The following is a 23,406-nucleotide window of genomic DNA, read 5'->3' as shown; positions in this document are numbered from 1 at the left end:
CCCCAAATTTTCCCCATATCTAGAGTATGAAGTCACACCAGACTGAAAACTGGAGTCCGGTATGTTTATTAAAGCCTGATATACTTAATCTCCCCCTCCCCAATTATTTTAAGGTCCTTTTTGAACACAATGTGAAAAATGTGGCACTGCTTAAATTAGAGTCCCCAAGAGGCACCGCAGGTAGGCCCTGGCCAGTGGGGTAATGCCAGTCCAGGGCTGGATTCATCCCATGGGGTGAGCTGGCTTGTGGTACCCATGCACGGCCAGCCTGAACATGAAACCACTCCGGGCTGCCCCGAGAACTGCATTTTGGGGGTTAAAGGTTGTGAATTTGGGTTACAGCCCGTTTGGCCCTGGACAGCCAGGGAGGCAGCTCTGGGCTCCAGCCCAGCCAAGGGAGGGGGTCGGGGGAGGGCCCAGCCTAGGGTCTGCAGGGCCTGGGGCACGCGGGGGCACCTCAGCGGGGTGACCCTGGGGCCGTGTCCCGTGACGGGCCAGAGGGGCAGCGACCCCCACCCCGAGGAGACCCCCTCCCCACAGCCGTGCGGGGCGGGAGCACCTGCAACCGCCGCGAAACACCCCACTCCCAGCACGACCTGCCGCAAAACAAGGAAACACTCCTCCCCCTCCTGCTCAAGTGGGCTCGGCTCCGTGGGCGGGAAGGCGGGCGTAGCCGGTGTGGCCAATAGGAGCCTTGCGCTGGTACGCGCGGCCAATGTGGAGCGGCACTCCGCGGCCAGCAGGGTGCGTGGCGCTGCACGTGGTGACACGGCCCACGCGCGCGTGGGCGGTGGCGGCCATGGCGGTGTAGGCGGTGTAGGCGGCGGCGGGGGGGGGGGCTCCGGGGAGGGGAGCGGGATCGGCGCCCTGAAGGCCCGTGGGACTGTGGGGCGAGCCGTGCTGTGTTCTCGCAGGGTTCTCCGGAGGCAGCGGTGCACGGTCGGGAGCCCCCCGCTGGGAGTGCGGCGCGGCGCGGGAAGAGGGCGGCCCAGGCCGGGGCCGGAGCCCTGCAGCCGGCGAAGCTGAGCCGGGCCGAACTCTACAAGCCGCCGACCAGCGAGGAGCTGAGCCAGCTGAAGGAGATGGAGGATCTCTTCCACTCCAGCTTGCTCCGCCTGCAGGTCGGCCGGGAGGCCCGGGGGGCCGCGCTCAGCCCCTCTGGGGGCTCAGCTGGAGGTGGGGGGAAGCCGGGGAGCAGCGGGATCCCAGACCCGGGGGAGAGACCCCGGGCCGCTGGCAGGCCCCTGAGCCCTCCGGACCCGGTAAATGCGGGCAGCGGCCGCTCCTCTGCGGGAGCTGGGCACGGGGCAGGGACAGAAGGCACAGCCTTTACAAGGTGTGAAGAGTAAAGTATGACTCATGTCAGAATAAAGGGGAGAAAGTAGAGGCTTCTTGGCAATATATAAGCAAGTAACCGCAAAATGCTGAGCCGCTGACAAAAAGACATATAAGGTAATCTATAAGGGGGATTAAGCCTTTTAGAACAGAAGACAGGATGCGACGAGTAACGGTCAGGAAATCCAGATGTACACAAGACTGTTGAAGACACCTATGGAAAGATTGACCAACAATGAGGTAACGGACTGCACATGGGTAAAGCCAAGGGGTAAAAGTTCATACCGAGGAAGACTCCTGACTTCATCCCAAACGACCACCAGGGGCTACAAAAGACCCTCCAAGCATGAACTGACGCAGGCGCAGTAATAAAAGCTGTGTACCCCCCCAATATTGGGAAAACATTTGTAAAAACACGCCTATTCTAGGAAATGTAATGAATACGTATATCATGACCATTGCATATGTATAACCTGTTAAGATAAAAGACCGGGCGCTTCCTCTATTTGGTGTGTGAGTTTATGGTGAGGTGACTCCCCTTGCACCCAGCACTGTTTTGCCTTTGCTTTGCAATAAACCAAAATTATGATTGGCATTTCAGACTGAGGCTTGTTTCTCACAAAGGCACCCAGCATATTACTGATATTTCCACCGAAATTCCTATTACCATCCCATGCCGGGCTATTTGCTTCTTTTATACCACTGAAATTGAACCCATCCAGCACATAACTGCAGTATGGTGGAAGCGCAACCATTGCATCCCTTGCTGCCGTGATTTATTGCTTATCGCGGTGAGGAAATAACATCACGTGCACCCGGCTCCTGTCTGACCAGCTTCTGGATGGGACAGGAGGGTTGGTTTATGTCCTGGGAAAGCAAACCACCTGTGTTAGGGGGAGGTCAGGCTGGTGACTCGATAGTTCCTGGTGATTGTAACATTGGTGATTTTTATGAGGAGCAGCTTTGATCTGGTTACCTGCTGATGTTGGTTGCAGGATCTCTAGGGCTGGGTTCATGGTATGAACCTGCACAGTCATTTCCTGCAGCTGATACTCTGTCATACAAAAACCTTTCTGAGAGCTATGCCTATGTGAATCACGCCATTTTTTTTTGTGGCTGGACCTCACACACAAGCCAGTGGGATGGAGTTGATTGCCATCCAGCACTTCACAGGAGATGGCAGGAGCTGCATTATCCTTCTGCCCATGGGCTGACCAGACTCCCAGCTCCAGGCAGGGTTTGTGGAGAGGCTCAGGTATGTTCCCCAGCTCATCTGCTGCCCTCTTCACCAGGCTCATGGTTGGTGCTGGAGGAGAAGGTAAAGGGCAGGAGCAATTCCAGTGTTGCAGCTGCCTTTCATGGTCCCCTTTCCCCCTACAGATCGAAGAGCTTCTGAAGGAGGTGACATGGAAGGAGAAAAAGAAGAAATGATTGATGCCTTCCTCCATGAAATTAGCAGCCTGCTGAGTGCCATCCCAGAGACCCCGGAAACTAAAGTACGTTCTAGAGGGATGGAGGAGGCGTCAAGACCTCTGTATGGAGCAAGCTCTGCTGTTGCTGTACAGGCAGAGGTCCCGGTGGAGTACCTTCCTTAGGGACTGAAAAAATATTACCTTACTTTATGTTGGAGGGGAGAGAGGGATGCTCCATCTTTAGGCCCTGGGTGCAGGTGCCTGCAGTTGTGTGGGGAGAGGGGTCCTGGTCTCTGCACATCTGCTGTTGGTGATGTTTAGAGCATTTTGTGTCTCCTGTCTGTTCCCAGCTCACCGACCAGGCCTGGCTCCCCAAGGGCATGAAGGTCCCATTCCTGCAGGTGCCATTCAGCATGAAGGGGAGGTTCTGCTTCCTGCCCCTGGCTGAGCTGAAGGTGGTGGGCAGCTACCTGCTGGGCACCTGCATTAAGCCAGAGATCAACGTGGATGTGGCAGTGACCATGCTGTGGGTGAGTCTGGCCATGCCTGCTCCCAAGTGGCCTGGGGCCTGGCTGAGCTCCGTCCCCTCCTGTTGTCCCCCATGGCCCCTGCCCTGTCCTCTCCATTCCTGAGTGAGGTTACAGCATCTGGACGTGCAGTGTGGTGACTCCCACAAGGAGCTGGGGAGTGCAATCTCACTGCTCACTCAATCAGAGCTTGCAGCTACTTTGATTTTAGTTCCTCATGAGGATCTTCCTTCTCTCTGCCTGGGCTGAACCTATTCCACATTGCCGGGGAGACAGATGCTGTCCAGCTTTGTACCCGATTGCACTTCTGCCCCAGCTCCCAAGACTGTGTTACAGGGAGGGTGATATTTTCAGGCTGTTAGCCCTCTAGAGCTCCCTCCCCTTGATGCCCAGACTTGCTCTAATGGGGTTTGAAATGAAGTGACGCCCTGTTTGGCTGTATGGCTCTGCTCTGTCTCCTGTGATCCTAAAGCCTGGTGAGCCAGCAGCAAGGTAGTGCTCCTGACTGAATTGGAACTCCTTGGGGCTGTAGCCACTTGTCTGAGATAGGGCTGCCTGTGGGGCTGGGTGGAAGGGTGGGTGGTGTAATGCCTTGGGCTGAACTGGGCTCTGCAGGCAGGTGAGGGGGGATTGCCCTGTCCCTCTCTTCCCAGGAAATCTTCCAGGACAAAGATAACCTGAACCAGTGCTACCACCGGAAGAGAGCTCTGTACCTGGCCCACATCGCCCAGCACTTCTCCAAGGAGAAGCTCTTTGGCAGCGTGAAGTTTGCCTACATGAACAGCAACCATCTCAAGCCCATCCTGCTCCTGAGGCTGCAAGGTAGCACTTGAGCCTTTCTCTGGCAGGGAGTGAGTGGGTACTGGCATTAGCTGGAGGGTGGTGGTGATCTCACAACAGACCCTTTGGAGAGGGGTCAGTTTAGGGCTGTTGTCACAATTGGTGATAAATTTTGGAGCTTTGATGTTCCCAGTTCTCTTCTTCCTTCACACATCCTAGTCCTCAAGGTCTCTTCCCCTCCTATGGTTCCTGACCTGCCTCTGCAGCTTGGCTGGGCTCCCCAGCCTTGGCCTTGCTGGCTGGCCCACCCTGTGGGTACTTCAGGGAGTAAAGCAGACCCTACAAAAACATGTTTGTGTCTAGCACTGTCCTTCCTCCCTGCTCTCCCCACCCCTGCTCCCCACCATCCTCTTGCCTTCCCAAGGCAGCTGTGAGCAGCCTAGCTCTTCTCTGAGATGACGTGGGATGCATGGGCTGCAGGGTGCTGCTTGTTTCCACAGACCTAAGGCGATAGTGAGTTTGGGTCTGGGACAGGCAGCAGCATGGCAAGGCCAGGGCAGGCAGGAGGGTGCTGAGGGAACAAATGGGTAACCGACTGGCCAGCAAGGATGGAGGAAGATGGTCATGAACAACGTGACTTCAGAGTTATCGTTGGCTCTGGGATGTAGTCACTCTGCTCTGAGATGATGTCCACTGCTGCTGAGCTTTGCTGGGAAGGAGCTTTTTCCTTTCCTCAAGCTGGGGATACTCCCTGTTTTCTCAAGTTAGTCTCTGGGTCTCTGACATCTCTTCCTCCTGCACATCTATCCCCTGGTGCTTACAGGCAAGGATGAGAAGATGGTCACTGTCTGACTCCATGCCTGTCCTGCCCCGGGTTTCTTCAAACCCAGCCACTTCTATCCCAGCAAGAATAATATCTGGACAGCCTGGTTCATGGATCAGAGCACCCCCAAAGAAGGTAGGGCCTGGGGGAACACGAGGCTGCTCAGTTCAGCCAGAGACTGCACCCAGCACCGGGAGTTGAGTTCACTGCAGCCCTTTTCTGTGAACAGGAGGTTTGTGGTTGGGTCCAGCATGCTGTCATCTCCCCATACAGGAGTCACCAAGCCCCCGACCCCGCACTACAACAACTCCATCCTCTGCGACACGCTGCTGCTGTCCCACCTACACTTCTTGTCTAGTGCAGCCACCGACTTCCTGGGCATGAAGGATGGCCTGGCCCTTCTCAAAGTTTGGCTGAACCAGTGGCAGCTCAGCAAGGTATGTCCTATGCCAGGGGACAGGGCAGGCTCTGCTCACCTGGCTAACCTGCCTTTGTCCTGCTCTCCCTTCCTAGGGGTGGAAAGGTGGAGGTTTGGTCCTGGTGGGTGGTGTGGTGGGCTTGTAGCTCTGATTTGAGCTGTGTTAGGTTTCAAGGAGCTCCATCCTACCCTGTGGGTTGCAATGAGTCTGTGTGTACTGGATAATCATGCTTCTTTGAGATCCCTGATGTAGTGGGTTTTTGGGTGGTTGTTTTTTTTTGGGGGGGAATTCATCCCATTTCCCAAAGAACTTTGATGTGTTGCCTTCCTGCAAGGGGATTCATATCTCTGCTTGTACAGGGCTTTGCCTCAATGTCTTCCTGGCAGGGCTGGGGCTTGGGGGCTGCCCTGCTGTTGATGACAGAGGCCAGAAGCAGTCATGTGGGGTGGGCTCTGGGGCTTGTGATGCCTCGTTGAGCTCTTGTTGACTCAGCCCTCTGTTTTCACAGGGCTTGGGGTGCTTCAGCGGCTTCTTGGTCCCCATGCTGGTTGCCTACCTGCTGATGAAATGCAAGATCGTCAAGATGATGAGTGGGTACCAGGTGCTGAGGAGCACCCTGCAGTTCCTGGGTGAGTTTCCAGGGAAAGGCTAGTGTCAGCAGAGTCTCTGTACAAAGCCTGAACACGATGGGGAGAAGGGGGAATTGTGGCTTTTCTCGCTCTGATGCTGAGACCCTGTGAGTGAGATGGACAGATGGGGATGGACAGTCGTCGTCGGACGCAACGAGGTGGTGGTGCCCTGGTGTCTGTGCTGTGCCGTGGCACTAAGGACTGTGTTTGCTCTTTCAGCCTGTCCTGGACGACTTCCACCAGGCATTTGAAGTGGTCTTTGTCGATCGCTCTGGGCTGGTGAACCTCTGCACTGATATGACTGCCAGCAAATACCACCAGGTACTGGGCAGGTTGTGATGGCATCCTGAGATGCTGTTTTAGGAGCAAGCTGAGGCAGGCAGAAGATGTTTAGATGTCTTGGAGGAGGACGTTGGACATGGGGAGGAGTTTCAGTGTTGCTTTTTAAGCTTTTAACGTTCATCTCCAGCTCTGAAGCTTAGAAGTGAATTTTAAGACTTGGATGTAGTGCTGGCGTACCTGTCTTGCTTGAATGATGGAGGAAAGTTGTTTTCTTCTTTGTGGGCACCTATGGGTGAAGCCAAGCAGCTGTTTAACAGAAATAACTCTTTTGGAGCAGAAAAAAATCCACCTTGATGGCAGGGATATCAAGGGGGTACTGTCTGGCCAGCAGCGACAGGTGTTGATGACTTGGCTTCATGCTGAGGACAGAGGCTGTCTGGGATCAGGGTCTGGTGGTGACCATGGAGCTGGTGTGGCCGTGGTTGATGGGGGAGCATTGGTGACCGCTGCTGGAGTGATTTGCTTTCCTTCTTCCCTCATTCATGCTCTGTTACGACCTGGTCGCAACTAGTTCATAAATCCCTTGGAGTAAATTAAGGTGAAACGACACCAAATAACTGGTATGAAATTAAGAACAATTTATTAATACAGGGAAAGTTGCATGGTTGTAAGTGTCTTGGGTTTCTAAAGGCATTGAGAAAAGAGAGAAAAGGAAAAAGAAAAAGAGAAAGAGGATAGAGACTATGAGAGAGAGGAAAATAGAGATCACCACCCTTGGATCCAGTGATGTAAGTTGCCTGTAGAGTTGGTAAGTTGCTTGCAGAGTTGCTCCTCTGGTAAATTGCTTGCAGGATCGGTCCTCAGGTGGCAGGCGGGAGCGCGCACCAGCATCCCAAGTGAGAAGGTCTAAATACTTTAGGTCATTTGCATGTCAGATAGGAGAGGGTGGTAACATCCCTCTTGTCTCCCCCCCTCTGCTCGCTTCCCATGCTAATTGGGACGCCTGCGCTTTGCAGTCTTAGATTGTTCTCGAAATGAGTCGGTGGTCCCCCAAGGGGTGTCTGGTGGTCGTGATCCCCTAGTTGTGGTGTCCGCTGTATGACCCCGCTTCTGCACAGCGTGGTTGAGGCCTTGCAAAGTTGTTGCACATGTAGGCTGGTCCCAAGGAAAAGATACCATCCGGCCTCCGCAGGACTTATCTCTTCCTCCAGCCAGAGTTGTAAATCACAACAATTAAGGCACAGCAGGGGTATTGTTCTGTTCCCAAGGCCCTTATCTCTTGCCAGACTTGCAGGCTGTTGCCGCTTGTCTGCGGCAAGCTCCGTTCGGTTGCTGGCTGGCCTGAGGCTATCCACACCCCAGGGCCATTGAGCACTGACACCAATGTGAGGATGCAACAAATGGCGTTTATTTAACTGCGCAACAGCCTTATATAGTCGTCTTGTCTCGTACGAACTCGCACGATACTTGCACATCCTGCTCCTTTTGCCACGCCTACCTTCCGTTACAGCCCGAGATTTTCCGGTTGCCGTACCCTAATCTACCTACAGCAGGCCTCTGTAGTACACATACCCTCCTCCAGCCAGAGTTGTCAAACAAGTTGTTTAAGGCATACAAACTCTGTCCGTCACATGCTCTTGCTCTGTCTTGTCTCCTTGCTCAGGTCCAGTTCGAAGCCAAACGCTCCATGGAAATTTTGGATGATCGGATCACAGAATCACAGAATGTTAGGGATTGGAAGGGACCTCGAAAGATCATCTAGTCCAATCCCCCTGCCGGGGCAGGATTGCCTAGACCATATCACACAGGAACGCGTCCAGGCGGGTTTTGAATGTCTCCAGAGAAGGAGACTCCACAACCTCTCTGGGCAGCCTGTTCCAGTGTTCAGTCACCCTCACCGTAAAGAAGTTTTTCCTCATATTTAAGTGGAACCTCCTGTGTTCCAGCTTGCACCCATTGCCCCTTGTCCTGTCAAGGGATGTCACTGAGAAGAGCCTGGCTCCATCCTCATGACACTTGCCCTTTACATATTTATAAACATTAATGAGGTCACCCCTCAGTCTCCTCTTCTCCAAGCTAAAGAGACCCAGCTCCCTCAGCCTCTCCTCATAAGGGAGATGTTCCACCCCCTTAATCATCTTCGTGGCTCTGCGCTGGACTCTCTCTAGCAGTTCCCTGTCCTTCTTGAACTGAGGGGCCCAGAACTGGACACAATATTCCAGATGCGGCCTCACCAGGGCAGAGTAGAGGGGGAGGAGAACCTCTCTCGACCTGCTGACCACACCCCTTCTAATACACCCCAGGATGCCATTGGCCTTCTTGGCCACAAGGGCACACTGCTGGCTCATGGTCATCCTGTTGTCCACTAGGACCCCCAGGTCCCTTTCCCCTACGCTGCTCTCCAACAGGTCTGCCCCCAACTTGTACTGGTACATGGGGTTGTTCTTGCCCAGATGCAGGACTCTACACTTGCCCTTGTTATATTTCATTAAATTTCTCCCCGCCCAACTCTCCAGCCTGTCCAGGTCCCTCTGAATGGCTGCGCAGCCTTCCGGCGCGTCAGCCACTCCTCCCAGTTTTGTGTCATCAGCGAACTTGCTGACAGTGCACTCTAATCCCTCATCCAAGTCATTAATGAATATATTGAATAGAACTGGTCCCAGTACCGACCCTTGCGGGACTCCGCTAGACACAGACCTCCAACTGGACTCTGTCCCATTGACCACCACTCTCTGGCTTCTTTCCTTCAGCCAGTTCACAATCCACCTCACTACCCGATCATCCAGACCACACTTCCTCAGTTTAGCTGCAAGGATGCTGTGGGAGACCGTGTCAAACGCTTTACTGAAATCGAGATAGACCACATCCACAGCTTTACCATCATCTATCCACCGGGTTATGTTCTCATAAAAGGCTATCAAGTTGGTTGAGCATGACTTTCCCTTGGTGAAGCCATGCTGAGTGCCCCTAATGATCCCCCTATCCTTGATGTGCCTAGAGACAGCACCAAGGACAAGTTGTTCCATCACCTTTCCGGGGATGGAGGTGAGGCTGACCGGTCTATAGTTACCCGAGTCCTCCTTCTTGCCCTTTTTGAAGACTGGAGTGACATTCTCTTTCCTCCACTCCTCAGGCACCTCTCCCGTTGCCCACGACTTAGCAAAGATGATGGAGAGTGGCCTAGCAATGACTTCCGCCAGCTCTCTCAGCACCCGCGGGTGCATCCCATCAGGGCCCATGGATTTATGGACGTCCAGGTTGCTTAATTGGTCCCTGACCCAGCCCTCATCAACCAAGACAGATTCCTCCTCTATCCTGACTTCTTCTGGGGCCTCAGGGGTCCAGGGCTCCTCAGGACAGCCTCCAGCAGTATAGACAGAGGCAAAGAAGGCATTCAGTAACTCCGCCTTCTTTTTATCCTCTGTCTCCAGGGCCCCCACCTCATTCATCAGTGGGCCTACATTGCCTCTAGTGTTGGCTTTACCTGCAATGTATTTGAAGAAGCCCTTTCTGTTGTCCTTGACCTCTCTTGCAAGGTTTAATTCCAAGGAGGCCTTAGCTTTCCTAGTTGCCTCCCTACATCCTCTGACAGCAGACTTATATTCCTCCCAAGTGGCCAGCCCCTCCTTCCATGATCTGTACACCCTCTTCTTCCACTTGAGTTTGCCCAGCAGTTCCCTGTTCAACCATGCAGGTCTCCTGGTACCCTTCCTTGACTTCCTACCTGTTGGGATGCTCTGATCTTGAGCTCGGAAGAAGCAGTCCTTGAATGCTAACCAACTATCTTGGGCCCCCTTACCTTCTAGTACCCTGTCCCATGGGATTTCCCCTAGCAATTGCTTGAAAAGGCCAAAGTTGGCCCTCCTGAAGTTCAGGGTTGCGATTCTGCTAGCTATTCTGTTCCTGCCACATGAGATCCTGAACTCTACCATCTCATGGTCACTACAACCAAGGCTACCCTCAACCTTCACCTCTTCAACCAGACCCTCCTTGTTAGTGAGGATAAGATGCAGCAGCGCTCCTCTCCTAGTTGGCTCATCCACCATTTGCATCAGAAAGTTATCATCAATGCACTGGAGGAACCTCCTGGACTGAGGATGGCTGGCTGAGTAGGCCTCCCAGCAAATATCAGGGTAGTTGAAATCCCCCATGACAACCAGGCCCTGTAATTGAGATACTGCTCTCAGCTGCCTGTAGAAGGCCTCATCTCCGTCCTCATCCTGAGCCAGTGGCCTGTAATAGACACCCACAACAGTATCACCCCTGCCAGCCTGCCCCTTAATTCGCACCCACTAACTCTCAACTCGCTCCTGATCCGCCCCTGGACAGAACTCAATACATTCTAGCTGCTCACTCACATAAAGAGCAACTCCACCACCTCTCCTTAGCGGCCTGTCTTTCCTGAACAGGACATAGCCATCCATGACCACATTCCAGTCATGCGAGGCATCCCACCAAGTCTCTGTAATTGCCACTAGATCATAGCCCCCCGACCGAACACGGATTTCTAACTCCTCCTGTTTATTCCCCATGCTGCGTGCATTGGTGTACAGGCATTTCAGGGAGCGAGCTGAGCACACCGATTTCACCCCAGGGGGATGGGAGGCCTCCTGGTCTACCTCAACACTAGAGCGTTGCCCCAGTGGTGCAAGCCCAGCTACTACCCCATCCCCCTTCGAATCTAGTTTAAAGCTCTCCGAATGAGCCCTGCTAATTCCTGTCCCAGAACCCTTTTGCCCCTACGACATAAACCTTCCCCATGTATCACTGTCACGCCTGGTATCTTATAAAACCAGCCATTATCAAAGAACCCAAAGCCCTGCCTGTAGCACCAGTCTCGTAGCCAGGCGTTAATAGAGAGAATCCTACTATTCCATCCCACGTCATCACCTGAAAATGGAAGGAGGGAGGAGAAAACGACTTGTGCCCCAGACTCTTTCACCAACCGTCCTAGGGCCTTGTAGTCTGTCTTCATCCCCTTCAGACTACGGGATGCAGCTTCTTCCCCACCTGTCTGGAAGATCAGCAGGGGGTAGTAGTCTGTGGCCTTCACCAGGTTGGGGAGTTTCCTGGTGATATCCCTGATTCGGGCTCCAGGCAGGCTGCAGACCTCCCTGTGATGGGGGTCAGCTCTGCATATTGGGCCCTCAGATCCCTTTAGGAAGGAGTCTCCAACCACTAAAACTCTTCTCTTCTTCCTTGTGGAGGAGGTAGCTATACGCCTGTCAGGATGGTGGATGGCTTTCAGGTGCTGCTCATGACCGCAAAGCCCATGCTCAGAGCCTTTGACCATGTCTTCCATTGAGTCTCGCTGTGCTGGTGGGGTAATGCTGAGGAGCCTGTTCAGAGAGGAGTGGGCTGCTTCTGGTTTTGGACTGGGGTGGATTCAGACCTGCCTCGTGGGAGGTGGCCCTGCTAGCTCTGAGATAGACACTGGTGCCTCTTGCATTTGGCCATTCTGCTTTTACTGTCTGTATAGCCTCCCAGGAGGAGGGCAATGCTTTGGCTTTTGGGAATGATGACTGTCCCAAGGACCAGCATCTCCTGTGGTGCATCCTGAGATGCCAAAGTGCAGTGCTTCTTCTTGTAGCCCCTGTCCTCGGCTAGGACCCTTAGCTCCCCACTTTATCCATCCTCTAGCATATCTCTCTCAAAAAGGATTTGGTGGCAGAGGTGGGTGACCAGCTTCTCTCATTCTGTTGCCTGAAATATGTCTCCAAGCTGCAGGGTGCCTGCAAGAAGATGCAGCTGCTGAACAAGCTGATGGATCAGGGTGGGAACTATATTGTCTTTCGTTGTCTTGCTGCTAGCCTGTGGGCTGGCCAGGAGAGCACTGCTTGTGACTTGCTCTTTGTCCCAGATCCCCAAGGTAAGGCAGCTCAGCAATGACACTGCATCCTTTGCACTGCTGAGCATGGGGAAGGGATCTTTTCTTGCTGGGGGAGGAGACAGGCCTGTCCCCTTTGTGAGGAATATAGGACCTGAGGCCCTGCATTGTGATATGGGGGGCAACTGGGAGGCTTGGTCTGGGCAGAATTCATGGCCCAGCAATGGGGTGGGCTCAAGACAAGTGATTTTCTCATCAGGGAGATGTATTAAATGAGGCTTTCCCTGTGTCTTTGTGTAGCTCACACCCAGGGCTAAAAAATAGGCAGTTGTTCTATCACCTAATGTTCCTTCCCCAACTGAGAAAGGGAATTGGGAAAAGGAGGGAGACTCATGGCTTTAAATTTAAACAGATTTAATAAAATAACCAATATCAATGCTAGTACAAAACACACAACATTATACATAGCTCACAGCATTGCAGCAAGTCACTCCAAGGATAGCAACTGTTAAGAAGAAGAAAATTTAAAGGGGAAAAAAAAGAAATGAGAGCAAAAAGAACTCCCACCCCTCCCCCACAAGCTTTCCCTTTTATAGTGAACCTGACATTAATGTTATAGAACACACCTGTGGGCCAGCCAGGGTCAGCTGCCCTGTATTTAACTGCTGAGGGCCTTGATCACCACAGCTGGCCACAGACTGAAACAAAATCTAACAGAAACTTGATTCTATAAATTTTATCCCCATTAAACCAGGACACCCTGTCTGTGCTTGTCTGGGTACCCAAGAGCATGTAGCAGGAGGTTCATCTAGCAGCCCGATATCCCAGCAGCCGCTGCTCCAGCAACCTCATTTCTCCTTGTGCTTCATGTTCCCCATTTTCCCGCAGTGGCTGATTGACGCTGAGCCCCTGAAACACAAGGATGTTGGGCCCCTGATGTTTGGGCTCCTGTTTGTCCCCTAGTTTGCTGCCAGCATGCTGGAGAAGGGACCGCAGGCCGATTGCCCTGAGGTGAAGGGAGCCCTGCTTGTGCCCAGGGGGGCAGAGCAGAGCTGGTGTTGTGCTGTGGTTGCAGATGGCTGCGGGGCTGGCTGGCAATCGTGGGAATGGTTTGACTGGCCCCAGTGGTGACCTGTGTCCCTGGCCTGGCTTGGCCAAGGTCCCCCCACAGGCCTTGGACTTCTGGACTTCCTGGGGGGAGAAATCAAAGCTGTGGCAGTTCCAGAATGGCAGCATCTGCGAGGAGGTGGTGTGGGAGGCCGACACCGTCTGCCAGAAATGTCTCATTCCTGAGCAGATTGTCAGGCACCTGCTGAAGCTGTAAGTTGTACCGAGCAGCAGCCGAGGCTGAGAGACCTGCAGCTGTGTGGGGTCACTGCCACTCTCCTGGCTTGTGTCATGTCCCTGGTAACCCCATTGTCAGCTTCACGCTTTGGGGGACATTGTGGGTCGTTTTGGCTTTGAAATCTGGAAGTCATTTCAGTTGTGGTCCTGATGCTGCGAGCTGCTTCCCAAGAGAAGGTGGGGAGGGCAAGCACATGGTGCTGTAGCTTCTGCTGATGGCGATGCTAAGGGCAAGGAGGCAGCATGGTCCTGCCCTTACATGAAGATGGGATGTTGGGACACTCGTTGGCAGAGCTGGAAGAGAAGCCGTCTGGACCTTGCAGGATGTTTCATGAAATCCTCTGAGACCCTGTAGTTGTTCACAAGGTTGTATTTCCCTACAGCATTGGAAAGCCTCCCTCTAGCAGTTTAGACCTTCTGCCAAAACCAGGACCCTCTTGCACAGAACAAAGGGGTTGCCTGGGCCTCTTTATCCTGACCCAAGGAGTGGTCTTGTGAGGAAAGGTTGTGTGTTGGCAGCTTCGGCTTTCAATCCCATGAAGCTGAACGAGTTGTGCCGCTTTGGGTGGATAACTTGGGCATGGGAGGAATGCACAGAGATTGGTCTCCTCACCATGACCTCCCTGTATGGAGGGATTCCTTGGTCTTGGACTGACCCTTGCCTGTGGGTACAGCATGCAGTGTCAGGATGGATGGGTTGATGTGATGTGTCATAGCTCTGATACTTTGTTGTCTTCTTCCACATAGCCACACGGACATTCCTGAATCTTCCATCTGCTACACCGAAGCCCTGCTGGAGTCTGTAATCAGGACTGGGCAAGAGGTACAGTGTTCCCCCAGTGGGGCTGTGGGTTTCTCAGGGAAGGGAGGTATGGGAAGGGCTAAGGGGAGGTCATTTTAGCTTTGTGGCCCCAAGGCAGCTGGGTGGTTCCCAAGAGAAGGAAGTGAGAGTAAGGAAAAGATGAGTGCACAGTGAGGTGGATCAAGAACTGGCTGAACGACAGAGCCCAGAGGGTTGTGATCAGCGGTGCTCAGTCTAGTTGGAGGCCTGTGGCTAGTGGTGTTCCCCAGGGGTCAGTACTGGGCCCGGTCCTGTTCAACTTATTCATCAATGACCTGGATGAAGGAACAGAGTGTACACTCAACAAATTTGCTGATGACACAAAACTGTGAGGGGTGGCCGATACACCAGAAGGCTGTGCTGCCATTCAGCAAGACCTGGACAGGCTGGAGAGCTGGGCGGAGAGGAACCTCATGAAATTCAACAAAGGCAAGTGTAGGGTCCTGCAACTAGGGAGGAATAACTCCATGCACCGGTACAGGTTGGGGGCTGATCTACTGGAGAGCAGCTCTGCAGAGAAGGACCTGGGTGTTCTGGTGGACAATAAGTTCACCATGAGCCAGCAATGTGCCCTTCTGGCCAGGAAGGCCAATGGTATCCTGGGGTGCATTAGGAAGAGTGTGGCCAACAGGTCAAGGGAGGTTATCCTGCCCCTCTACACAGCCCTGGTGAGGCCACATCTGGAGTACTGTGTGCAGTTCTGGGCCCCCCAGTTCAAGAAAGATAAGGAATTACTGGAGAGAGTCCAGCGAAGAGCTACAAAGATGGTCAAAGGACTGGAGCACCTTTCTTATGAGGAGAGGCTGAGAGAGCTGGGTCTGTTCAGCTTGAGAAGAGAAGACTGAGAGGGGATCTTATCAATGCTTACAAATACCTTAGGGGTGGGTGTCAAGAGGAGGGGACCAGACTCTTCTCAGTGGTGCCCAGTGACAGGACAAGGGACAATGGGCACAAGCTGAAACATGGGAAGTTCCATCTGAGTATGAGGAGGAACTTCTTTACTTGGAGGGTGGCAGAGCACTGGAACAGGCTGCCCAGGGAGGTTGTGGAGTCTCCTTCTCTGGAGATATTCAAAACCCACCTGGACGCGACCCTGTGCAACATGCTCTAGGGGAACCTGCTTTAGGAGGGGGTTGATCTCCAGAGGTCCCTTCCAACCCTTAACCATTCTGTGATTCTGTGAAAATGCCTGCCTGTGGGTGCTTGGATGGGCAGCATGGTGTTCTCCTTGGATCTGCTGAGCCTTTTGTGCCAACCAAGGCATAGCTGCTGAAGTCCTCTTGCTCTGGTAGCCCCCACACCCCATTTTCTCCTGCAAGCATCCCACTGGCCTCCTCCTTCTGCTTGTGTCCACTATGTCCACACTGTCCCACTGTGCTCCTCCAGCTGCACCTTTCAACTCCTGCATCCTTCAGGACGCGGGCCAGACACTCCTGTGCCTTCATCTCGTAGGCCCACCTGGGAAACCCAGAAGGATCTTTCCTGTCATGCTGCAAAGTGCTAGATCATGCCCACCAAGCCCTCCCTAGTGTTGCAGCTGAATGTGCAACTGAAACAAAGAAAAAGGTGCATCTTGGAGGCTGGGAGATGTCCCCCTCCCTACTTCTGCTCTCCAGCTTGTGAAGCTAAAGCCTGGAGATGACCCATGAGCACTTTGGCACCATTTTGCTGGTCTTTGGTAAAACCAGCTTTTTACCTGGTTGTTGGATGGAAGAGGAAATTGTTTCCTTTCCCCTTTTTAAGAGCAAAGGGGACCAAATCTGACTGAAAGTCTCCTGTGCTAGGACCAGCTGTGGTCTGGGCAGAGCTGCATGTCAGATTTGGGATGAGATGCTAGTTTGTACAGCCTGCTGTGTGGTGAGGCAGCAAAATCTGTGTGCACCATGTCCCTGCAAGATAGCCTGGGGTGAGCAGGGTGGATAAACCCCACGCTGGGAGGATATGGATGCACTTTCCCAGAGCCGGAGGGGCATTTAGGAGTCCAATTGTTGACAGTCCTCGATGAATGAAGAAGAAACTTGCTCTTGTGCACGGGGCAGTGAGTAGGGGTGTCTCCTTCTCCAGCTGCTTGTTTGCAGGCAGCCTGGGGAGTCTGTGGTGGTCGAGGGACATGGGGGACGAGGGAAGATGGATGGTGCAGCCAGCTCTAGAGACAGGCAGGATGGGGATTTGTCGTTCGTGTCTGTGGGAATCTGTCACCTTCCTTTTGAGCATTGTCTCAGAAATCGTAAACCACGTGCTCGGGCGACATCTTATGGCGGCTGCCTGGAATGCCTGAGCCTGGCAACGTAAGATGGCGCAATAAGCTAGGCGCCCGCCCTCCACCCGCCTCCGGATGTGTGTCTCCGGTGACAGCCTGGCAAGGGGCCAATCCTACGGCGCAGGAACCGGACATGTCCCGCCTTCGGATCTGTGATTGGTGCGAACTGTTGACTGACGGCTCCCAGTCACATGACTCTGCCGAAAAACTCTATAAAAGAGGCTGGATCGCTCGGACACGCGGGACCCTCACCGCCATCTTCCAAGTAGGAAGGAAGTATTTCCCGCGGGACGCCGCTGGATCTCAGGGTGGTGAATATTTTCTTTTTCTTTCTCTTTCAACTGTTTTCTCTGTTTCTTTCTTTCTTTTACCTCTCTCTCTCTCTTTTCCTTGAATATTGAGTTGCCTCAGTGTTGGACCTAATAAAGTCAGAGCCAAGTTTGTTGATACCGTGCCTCGGTTGTGCTTTGTCCGAACTCAAGGATCACGAATCTTTAATATTTCGGGTCAGGATTTTTTGGGGGTGCTTTACCTACAGGCAGGTTAAGCATACCGGGTGTTCGCATTGAACCAGGCACGCCGCACGTGGGCTGCACTGGAATTATTTATATTTTTCGCGGGCCCTGCGCGCGGGCTGTCTGCATTGAACCAGGCACGCCGCACGTGGGCTGCACTGGAATTACTAATTAGGCGGGTCTCTCTCTCTCTCCCTCTCTCTCTCGGGGAGCAGGGGAGGCGGACGGGGACTGTCTGCATTTTATTTCTAGATTTGCTCCTTTTTGACTAATTAGGCGGGTCTCTCTCTCTCCCTCTCTCTCTCTCGGGGGGGGGGGACGGGGGGGGGGGCTGTCTGCATTTTATTTCTAAATTTGCTTTGGAGGCGGACCTTAAATCCGGAACCCGACATTTATAAATTGGCGTAGTCGGCAGGATCCTTGAGTTTTCGGAAGGTATCAATAACTTAGAGAGAATGGGTGCAATTCTGAGTGCATTTGATGTAACGCAAGATCAGGAGTTGGAGGACTCGGCACAGACGCCGCAGGCAAAACAGCTTTTGGTGCGGTTGTTGCAAGATCGGTTGGTAACTTTAGAGGAAAGAAACTGTGAATTGGAGGAAAGGGTTAAAACTCTGCAGGATGAAGTAGAGAATGAGCGGGAGAACGTAAGGTGTTTGCAGGAGGCTTTTGTGGAGAACTTATGTACTTGTGACTGCAGAGGGCGACGGAGTCGTGCACAGGCAGCTGATGCAGCCCCGTCCCCTGGTGATGATCACAAAGGGGATGGTTTGTACCGCAAGGGGGAACCAGAGGAAGCGGGGACACGATGTGATTTACCGCAGGGTCCTATGCAACCCCTTCGACCGCTGGTTAAGGTCGAATATGCTTATGAGGATAGTGAGGACTATAATCCTAAGATGGTTACTAAGGAGGTGCCGTACACAGCAACTGAATTGGCTAAGTTGAAAAGAGAATTTTCACGCAGTTCAAAGGAGTCTGAGAACGAGTATGTGTGGAGAGTGTCGTTAACTGGTGGTGATCAGATTCTGTTGAGTGAAAGAGAAGCTGAGGGATATTGGGGACCTGGAGTGTTTTTGACTACTGGTGATAATAGAGCCCCTTGGTCTCTCACTCAGCGAGCAGCTTATTGGGCTGGAGGTTTGAATCCCTTGGAGAGGGGAGATCCTCTTGCGCTTACAGGCTCGGTGGATCAGCTTGTGGAGAATGTGCACAAGGCGGCTTGTTTGCAGATGATGTATGATCGGGAATTGAAGCTTAGGCAGGAATCCCCAATGATGATACCGGTAGATCCTGAGAGGATGACTCCCCTGGTTAGAGGTTTGCCTGATTCATTGAAACCCTTAGGAATTCAATTGCAAGGTACTATCAGAAATACCCCTCAGAGTGCACGGGTGGCAGCTGCTTTAACTGGAGTTTTAACCCCGGATCGCCGTACCCCAGGACAAAAGGTGTGGACGTGGGGGGAAGTAGCTCAAGAATTGATTAACTATGGGCGAAAATATGGTCCCGTGAAATCGGAATCTAAAACTGTGAGGCGTGCGGAGGCGAAGTTTCCTCCAGCGAGGCCCTCTCCCTCGAACCCGGTGAATTCAAAGAAAGATACTATATCTCACAGGAAAGCATTGTGGTTGATAGGAAAACATAAGGGAATACCCCTGAAGTGTATGAATGGGCTTAATACAGAACAGTTGGAGAAAATGGTACTAGGGTGGTCAGAGAGAGGCACAAAAGTAATTACCACTGATGAGGGATGGGTGATTAAACCACCAGAAAAACCACCAGCTAGTGTCCCTGGGGGAAGGTGCGAGATTCCCTCTGCCCCACCTTGGGTGGAGCAGGAGGTAGTTTCTAAATCTTCCCCCAGAAGGGAGGAAAACTAGTTCCTTCGCCCGTCTCTCGTGAGCGGATGGGCGAAGGGTGGATGCACATTAGACAGCTCACCCTCACCCCTCGAGGTGATTTGATTTCATATTGTGTGGTGGGACCTAAACAAATACCTATTCCTTTTGTAGTGGACACTGGTGCTCAAATCTCTGCTATACAGGAGGATGATGCCCATCGATGTGGACTAAAACCTTCAAAAAAATCCCTGATGGTGTCGGATGCATTCGGGAATGTTAAGGCACAGACGTTAGTGCGAACCTCTCTCAGACTCCCTGGGGAAGACACACCGATTACTGTAGAAATGGTAATGGGAGAATTCCCTTCAAATCTATTGGGAATGGATGTCTTAAAGGGCCGTAAGTGGACAGACAATAAGGGAGGTAACTGGATATTTGGAGTTGCCAAACTAAATTTGAGACTCCTGATTCCAGCCCCTCCCCTTCCCCCATCTACAGTGACTAATGTGAAACCATATTCTCTACCCCTGGGAGCCAGAGAGGGCATAGCCCCTGTTTTGACAGAATTGCGGGAACAAGGAATTATAGTTCCCACGCACCCGCCTTACAACTCTCCGGTATGGCCAGTGTGAAAAACAAATGGGAAATGGCGACTGACGATTGATTATCGTCGATTGAATGCCAACACAGGACCCCTAACTGCTGCTGTGCCTAACATTGCTGAACTCATTAGTACCATTCAGGAGCAAGCCCACCCTATTTTGGCAACTATTGATGTTAAAGATATGTTTTTCATGGTTCCTCTCCAACCAGAGGATCAGGCTCGCTTTGCCTTCACTTGGGAAGGACAGCAATATACATTTACAAGGTTACCCCAAGGGTTTAAACACTCCCCAACTCTGGCACATCATGCCCTGGCCAGGGAGTTGGAACAAATCCCTCTGGAAGAGAATGTCAAAACTTATCAATACATTGATGATGTGCTAATAGGGGGAGACCAAATTGAATCTGTGGGCAGGATGCAATCAGCAATTATCACACACCTGGAAGGGTTGGGATTGCAAGTCCCACCTGAGAAGGTTCAATTGCCTGCAAATGAAGTTAAATTTCTGGGAATCTGGTGGAAAGGAGGAACCATGTGCATTCCAGATGATACTCTGCTAGCCTTAGACCAGGTAAAATTACCTACCTCGAAACGAGAACTGCAGCAAGCACTAGGAACTTTGGTATTTTGGCGAAAACATATCCCTGATTTTTCCATAATAGCTAGGCCGTTGCATAATTTGTTACGAAAAGGTGTCTCTTGGGAGTGGACCCCTGTCCATGAGGAAGCTTTACAACTACTGATATTTGAGGCTTCTAGTCACCAAGCCTTAGGTCCAATTCATCCTACCGATCCCATCCAAGTTGAATGGGGGTTTGCTGAATCTGGACTATCACTTCACTTCTGGCAAAAGGGACCAGAGGGACCCCCGAGACCTGTCGGCTTTTATTCTCGTAGTTTTAAAGACGCAGAGAAACGTTACACAGTATGGGAAAAGGGATTATTTGTGATAAGCTTAGCGCTACGAGAGGCCGAGCGCACCATTCGCCAGCAACCAATCATTCTCAGAGGCCCCTTTAAGGTAATAAAACCAATTTTAGCAGGGACCCCACCCCCTGACGGGGTGGCACAACGAGCATCTGTGCGGAAATGGTATGCACAAATTGAACATTATTGTGGCATCTTTAATGTATCAGAAGGCACACCTAAAAAATTAGCTATACAGGAGGAATTCTCTCCAAGTCGTGAGAATAACCTCCCACCTCCTGTCATACAAGTAGCGCCTCCTTTTTCCAAACAATTACTGAATGCCTGGTTTACTGATGCCTCAGCCAAACGTGAGGGAAAAGTGTGGAAGTATCGGGCCGCTGCCTTACAAGCCCAGACTGATGAGAAAATCATAACAGAAGGTGAAGGTAGTGCACAAGTGGGTGAATTAATTGCGGTTTGGAGTGTTTTCCAACATGAGGCTCAATCTTCCTCTCCTGTCTATATCTATACTGATTCTTTTGCTGTCTTCAAGGGATGCACCGAGTGGCTTCCTTTCTTTGAGAAAAATGGGTGGGAAGTCAACTGGATACCGGTATAGCAAAAGGAAAAGTGGCAGGACATTTTAAGAATTGCCACACAAGGGAATTTTGCCATAGCCTGGGTGGCCTCTCACCAAAACAGTGACGATCTAACTAGCCAATTGAACAATAAAGTGGACGAATTGTCTCGTCTGGCTCCCTTACAAAATGAATCAGTAACAGAAAATTGGGAGAGACTATTGGAGTGGCTACATGTCAAACGAGGACACACAGGAGCCAAAGACCTTTACTGCGAAGCACAGGCTCGAGGCTGGCCTGTCACAAGGGAGAACTGTCGAACATGTATTTCCGGGTGCAGCTTATGCCGCCACCGACTCGACAGACATCCCCTAGACAGCCCTCCCCTACACATTAAAAGCGGAAAAGGACTGTGGGAAACCTGGCAAGTAGATTATATCGGACCTTTCCGCAAATCAGAAGGAAAGCAATATGTGTTAGTGGGAGTGGAAGTGGTATCAGGACTGGTACAGGCAGAAGCGTTTGCCCGAACCACCGGGGCAAACACCATCCAAGCCTTAAAAGGATGGTTTAGTTCTTTCCCAAAACCTCAATCAATTCAATCGGATAATGGCTCACATTTTTCAGCAAAGATGGTTCAGGACTGGGCAACTGAAGAGGGAATCAAATGGACTTTCCACACTCCCTACTACCCCCAAGCAAATGGGATAGTGGAAAGGACCAATGGCTTACTAAAGCGATTCCTAAAACCGCATGACCCAGGATGGGCAAACCGGTTATGGGATGCTCTCACTTTGGTGAACAACCGGTGGGGAAAATTTGGCAGCCCGAAAATTACAGCTTTTTATCCGGAGCCCCCGACAATCATACCTGCCCCCAAGGGTCCAGATCACCCCAAAAATTCAGCTTATCATCCAGGACAACCAGTACTGGTAAAACTCCCTACTGTGGGAGAAGTTCCACTGGTACTTGTTGCTCCGTTCAATGAATATGCATGGAAAGCAAAAGATGCCCTGGGAAAGGAGCATAAAATTAATACACGATGGATTGTTCCATCATTTTAACTAAAACCTCATCCGGTCCTTTCACTAATAGGACCGAGAAGTTTCTTTTTCTGTTCCTTTGCAGGTCGGAAGATAGAAGTTCAGAAAAGCAGAAGAAGAAAGCAACTTTTAATGGAAGTTTTGATTGAATGTATAGTTTTAAATTGTATAGCCTTAATAATTTTTGCAATGTGCCTTTGTCACTATTGACAAATTGTTTTGGGCAGTTGTATGTTGTCTCGCCTATACTGTTCAAAGCCTACCTGGCGAGAACCTTGCTTCCTTGTTCTCAGGTTTAACATGGGGAAAATGAGTTCTTGTTGTTGGGAAAATTGGTTACTCAAGCTTTTAAGCTTATTAATTGCTGGGTGTGTGGCGGACCATTTGGTCTGAAAAGTTGATTGTGGATCTCCATTTCTCTTGCTCATGAGTGGATTGTGAAAAGAATCACCCTCATCTTGGCCTATGCAACACCCTGCTCCTGGTCACTATTGTATTAGTTACACCCAAAAGGGAGGGTGCTACAATCAGTCCCTGGTGGGAGAAGATTTTCTGGTCCCCCACTGATTACACTCACTTTGGGGAAATATTAGGTACAAATTGTGTTTGGAAACAATGAGCAGGAGCATGGTAATGCAAATGGGGATGGAATTAAATTAATTGCATTAACTGTGGTGTGACAGGGAACCCCTTTGGCCTGGGAACCATCTGAGTCAAAGGACTACCGCCCTGCCAGATCATGGCCAAGTCCTTTGCAAATGGGATGCGAACCCTGAAAGATCGTTATTGGTTTTGCGGGCACCATGCATTCAAAATACTACCAAAAAATTGGACTGGGGTATGGTATATTGGGATGATATGCTTCATACTTCTAAAAATTGGCAGCTAAGAACTGGGAATCAAATTATATGATCCCCAACGAATTATTGAGTATTATGGACCCGCAACCTGAAACACCAATGAACCAATCAGCGGTGCTCGAGAGCCAATCAAGATTGGCTGGTTCTCGATTACCTGCTAACAGAAGAAGGAGTTTGTGCCAAAGTTAAATGACTGTAATTGTTTCCTGAAAATTGATGATAATGGAAATGTGTTTACACTGTATAACTTTTTCTCATTTTGTTTACATGTTATAGTTGCACTATAACTTTATCAAAAGCTATTTATCATTATTGATGATATTGTTGTTGTTAGACTTCTGTAAAGAAGAAGAGGTGACTCATTCTGTTTATTAGAATGATACCAATCACAAGTCATTGGACTTATCTTTATTTCCTTGTATGCTTTACTCTTCCCTTGTTTTTCTTCAAAACCTATTATCTTTTTCTATCCTTACCTTTCTACATTTCCTTGTCTCTTCCCTTTTCCTTCTTTTAACCTGTTATCTTTTTCTGTCCTAACTTTTCTACACCCCCTGGAATCGAACTTTTCTAC

The 23,406-nt window shown here is 51.3% G+C and overlaps 1 protein-coding gene and 1 pseudogene across 1 annotated transcript; both read left to right on the top strand.

Moving 5' to 3' along the window:
• The first annotated feature begins 799 nt into the window (after positions 1-799).
• The window catches only part of LOC137677140 (nucleolar protein 6-like), a 61,209-nt pseudogene continuing 38,602 nt past the window's right edge, over positions 800-23,406 (top strand).
• Positions 17,825-19,069, top strand: LOC137677195 (uncharacterized). The gene is made up of 2 exons (XM_068424463.1): positions 17,825-18,697; positions 19,010-19,069. The coding sequence occupies exons 1-2, from the start codon at positions 17,825-17,827 to the stop codon at positions 19,067-19,069; spliced, it is 933 nt and encodes a 310-aa protein (XP_068280564.1).

The sequence above is a fragment of the Nyctibius grandis genome, assembly GCF_013368605.1.
Source record: "Nyctibius grandis isolate bNycGra1 chromosome W unlocalized genomic scaffold, bNycGra1.pri SUPER_W_unloc_2, whole genome shotgun sequence".
In the NCBI taxonomy this organism is placed as follows: domain Eukaryota; kingdom Metazoa; phylum Chordata; class Aves; order Nyctibiiformes; family Nyctibiidae; genus Nyctibius; species Nyctibius grandis.
The sequence above is the reverse complement of the archived record's forward strand: the minus strand, read 5'-3'. Positions and strand labels throughout refer to the sequence as shown.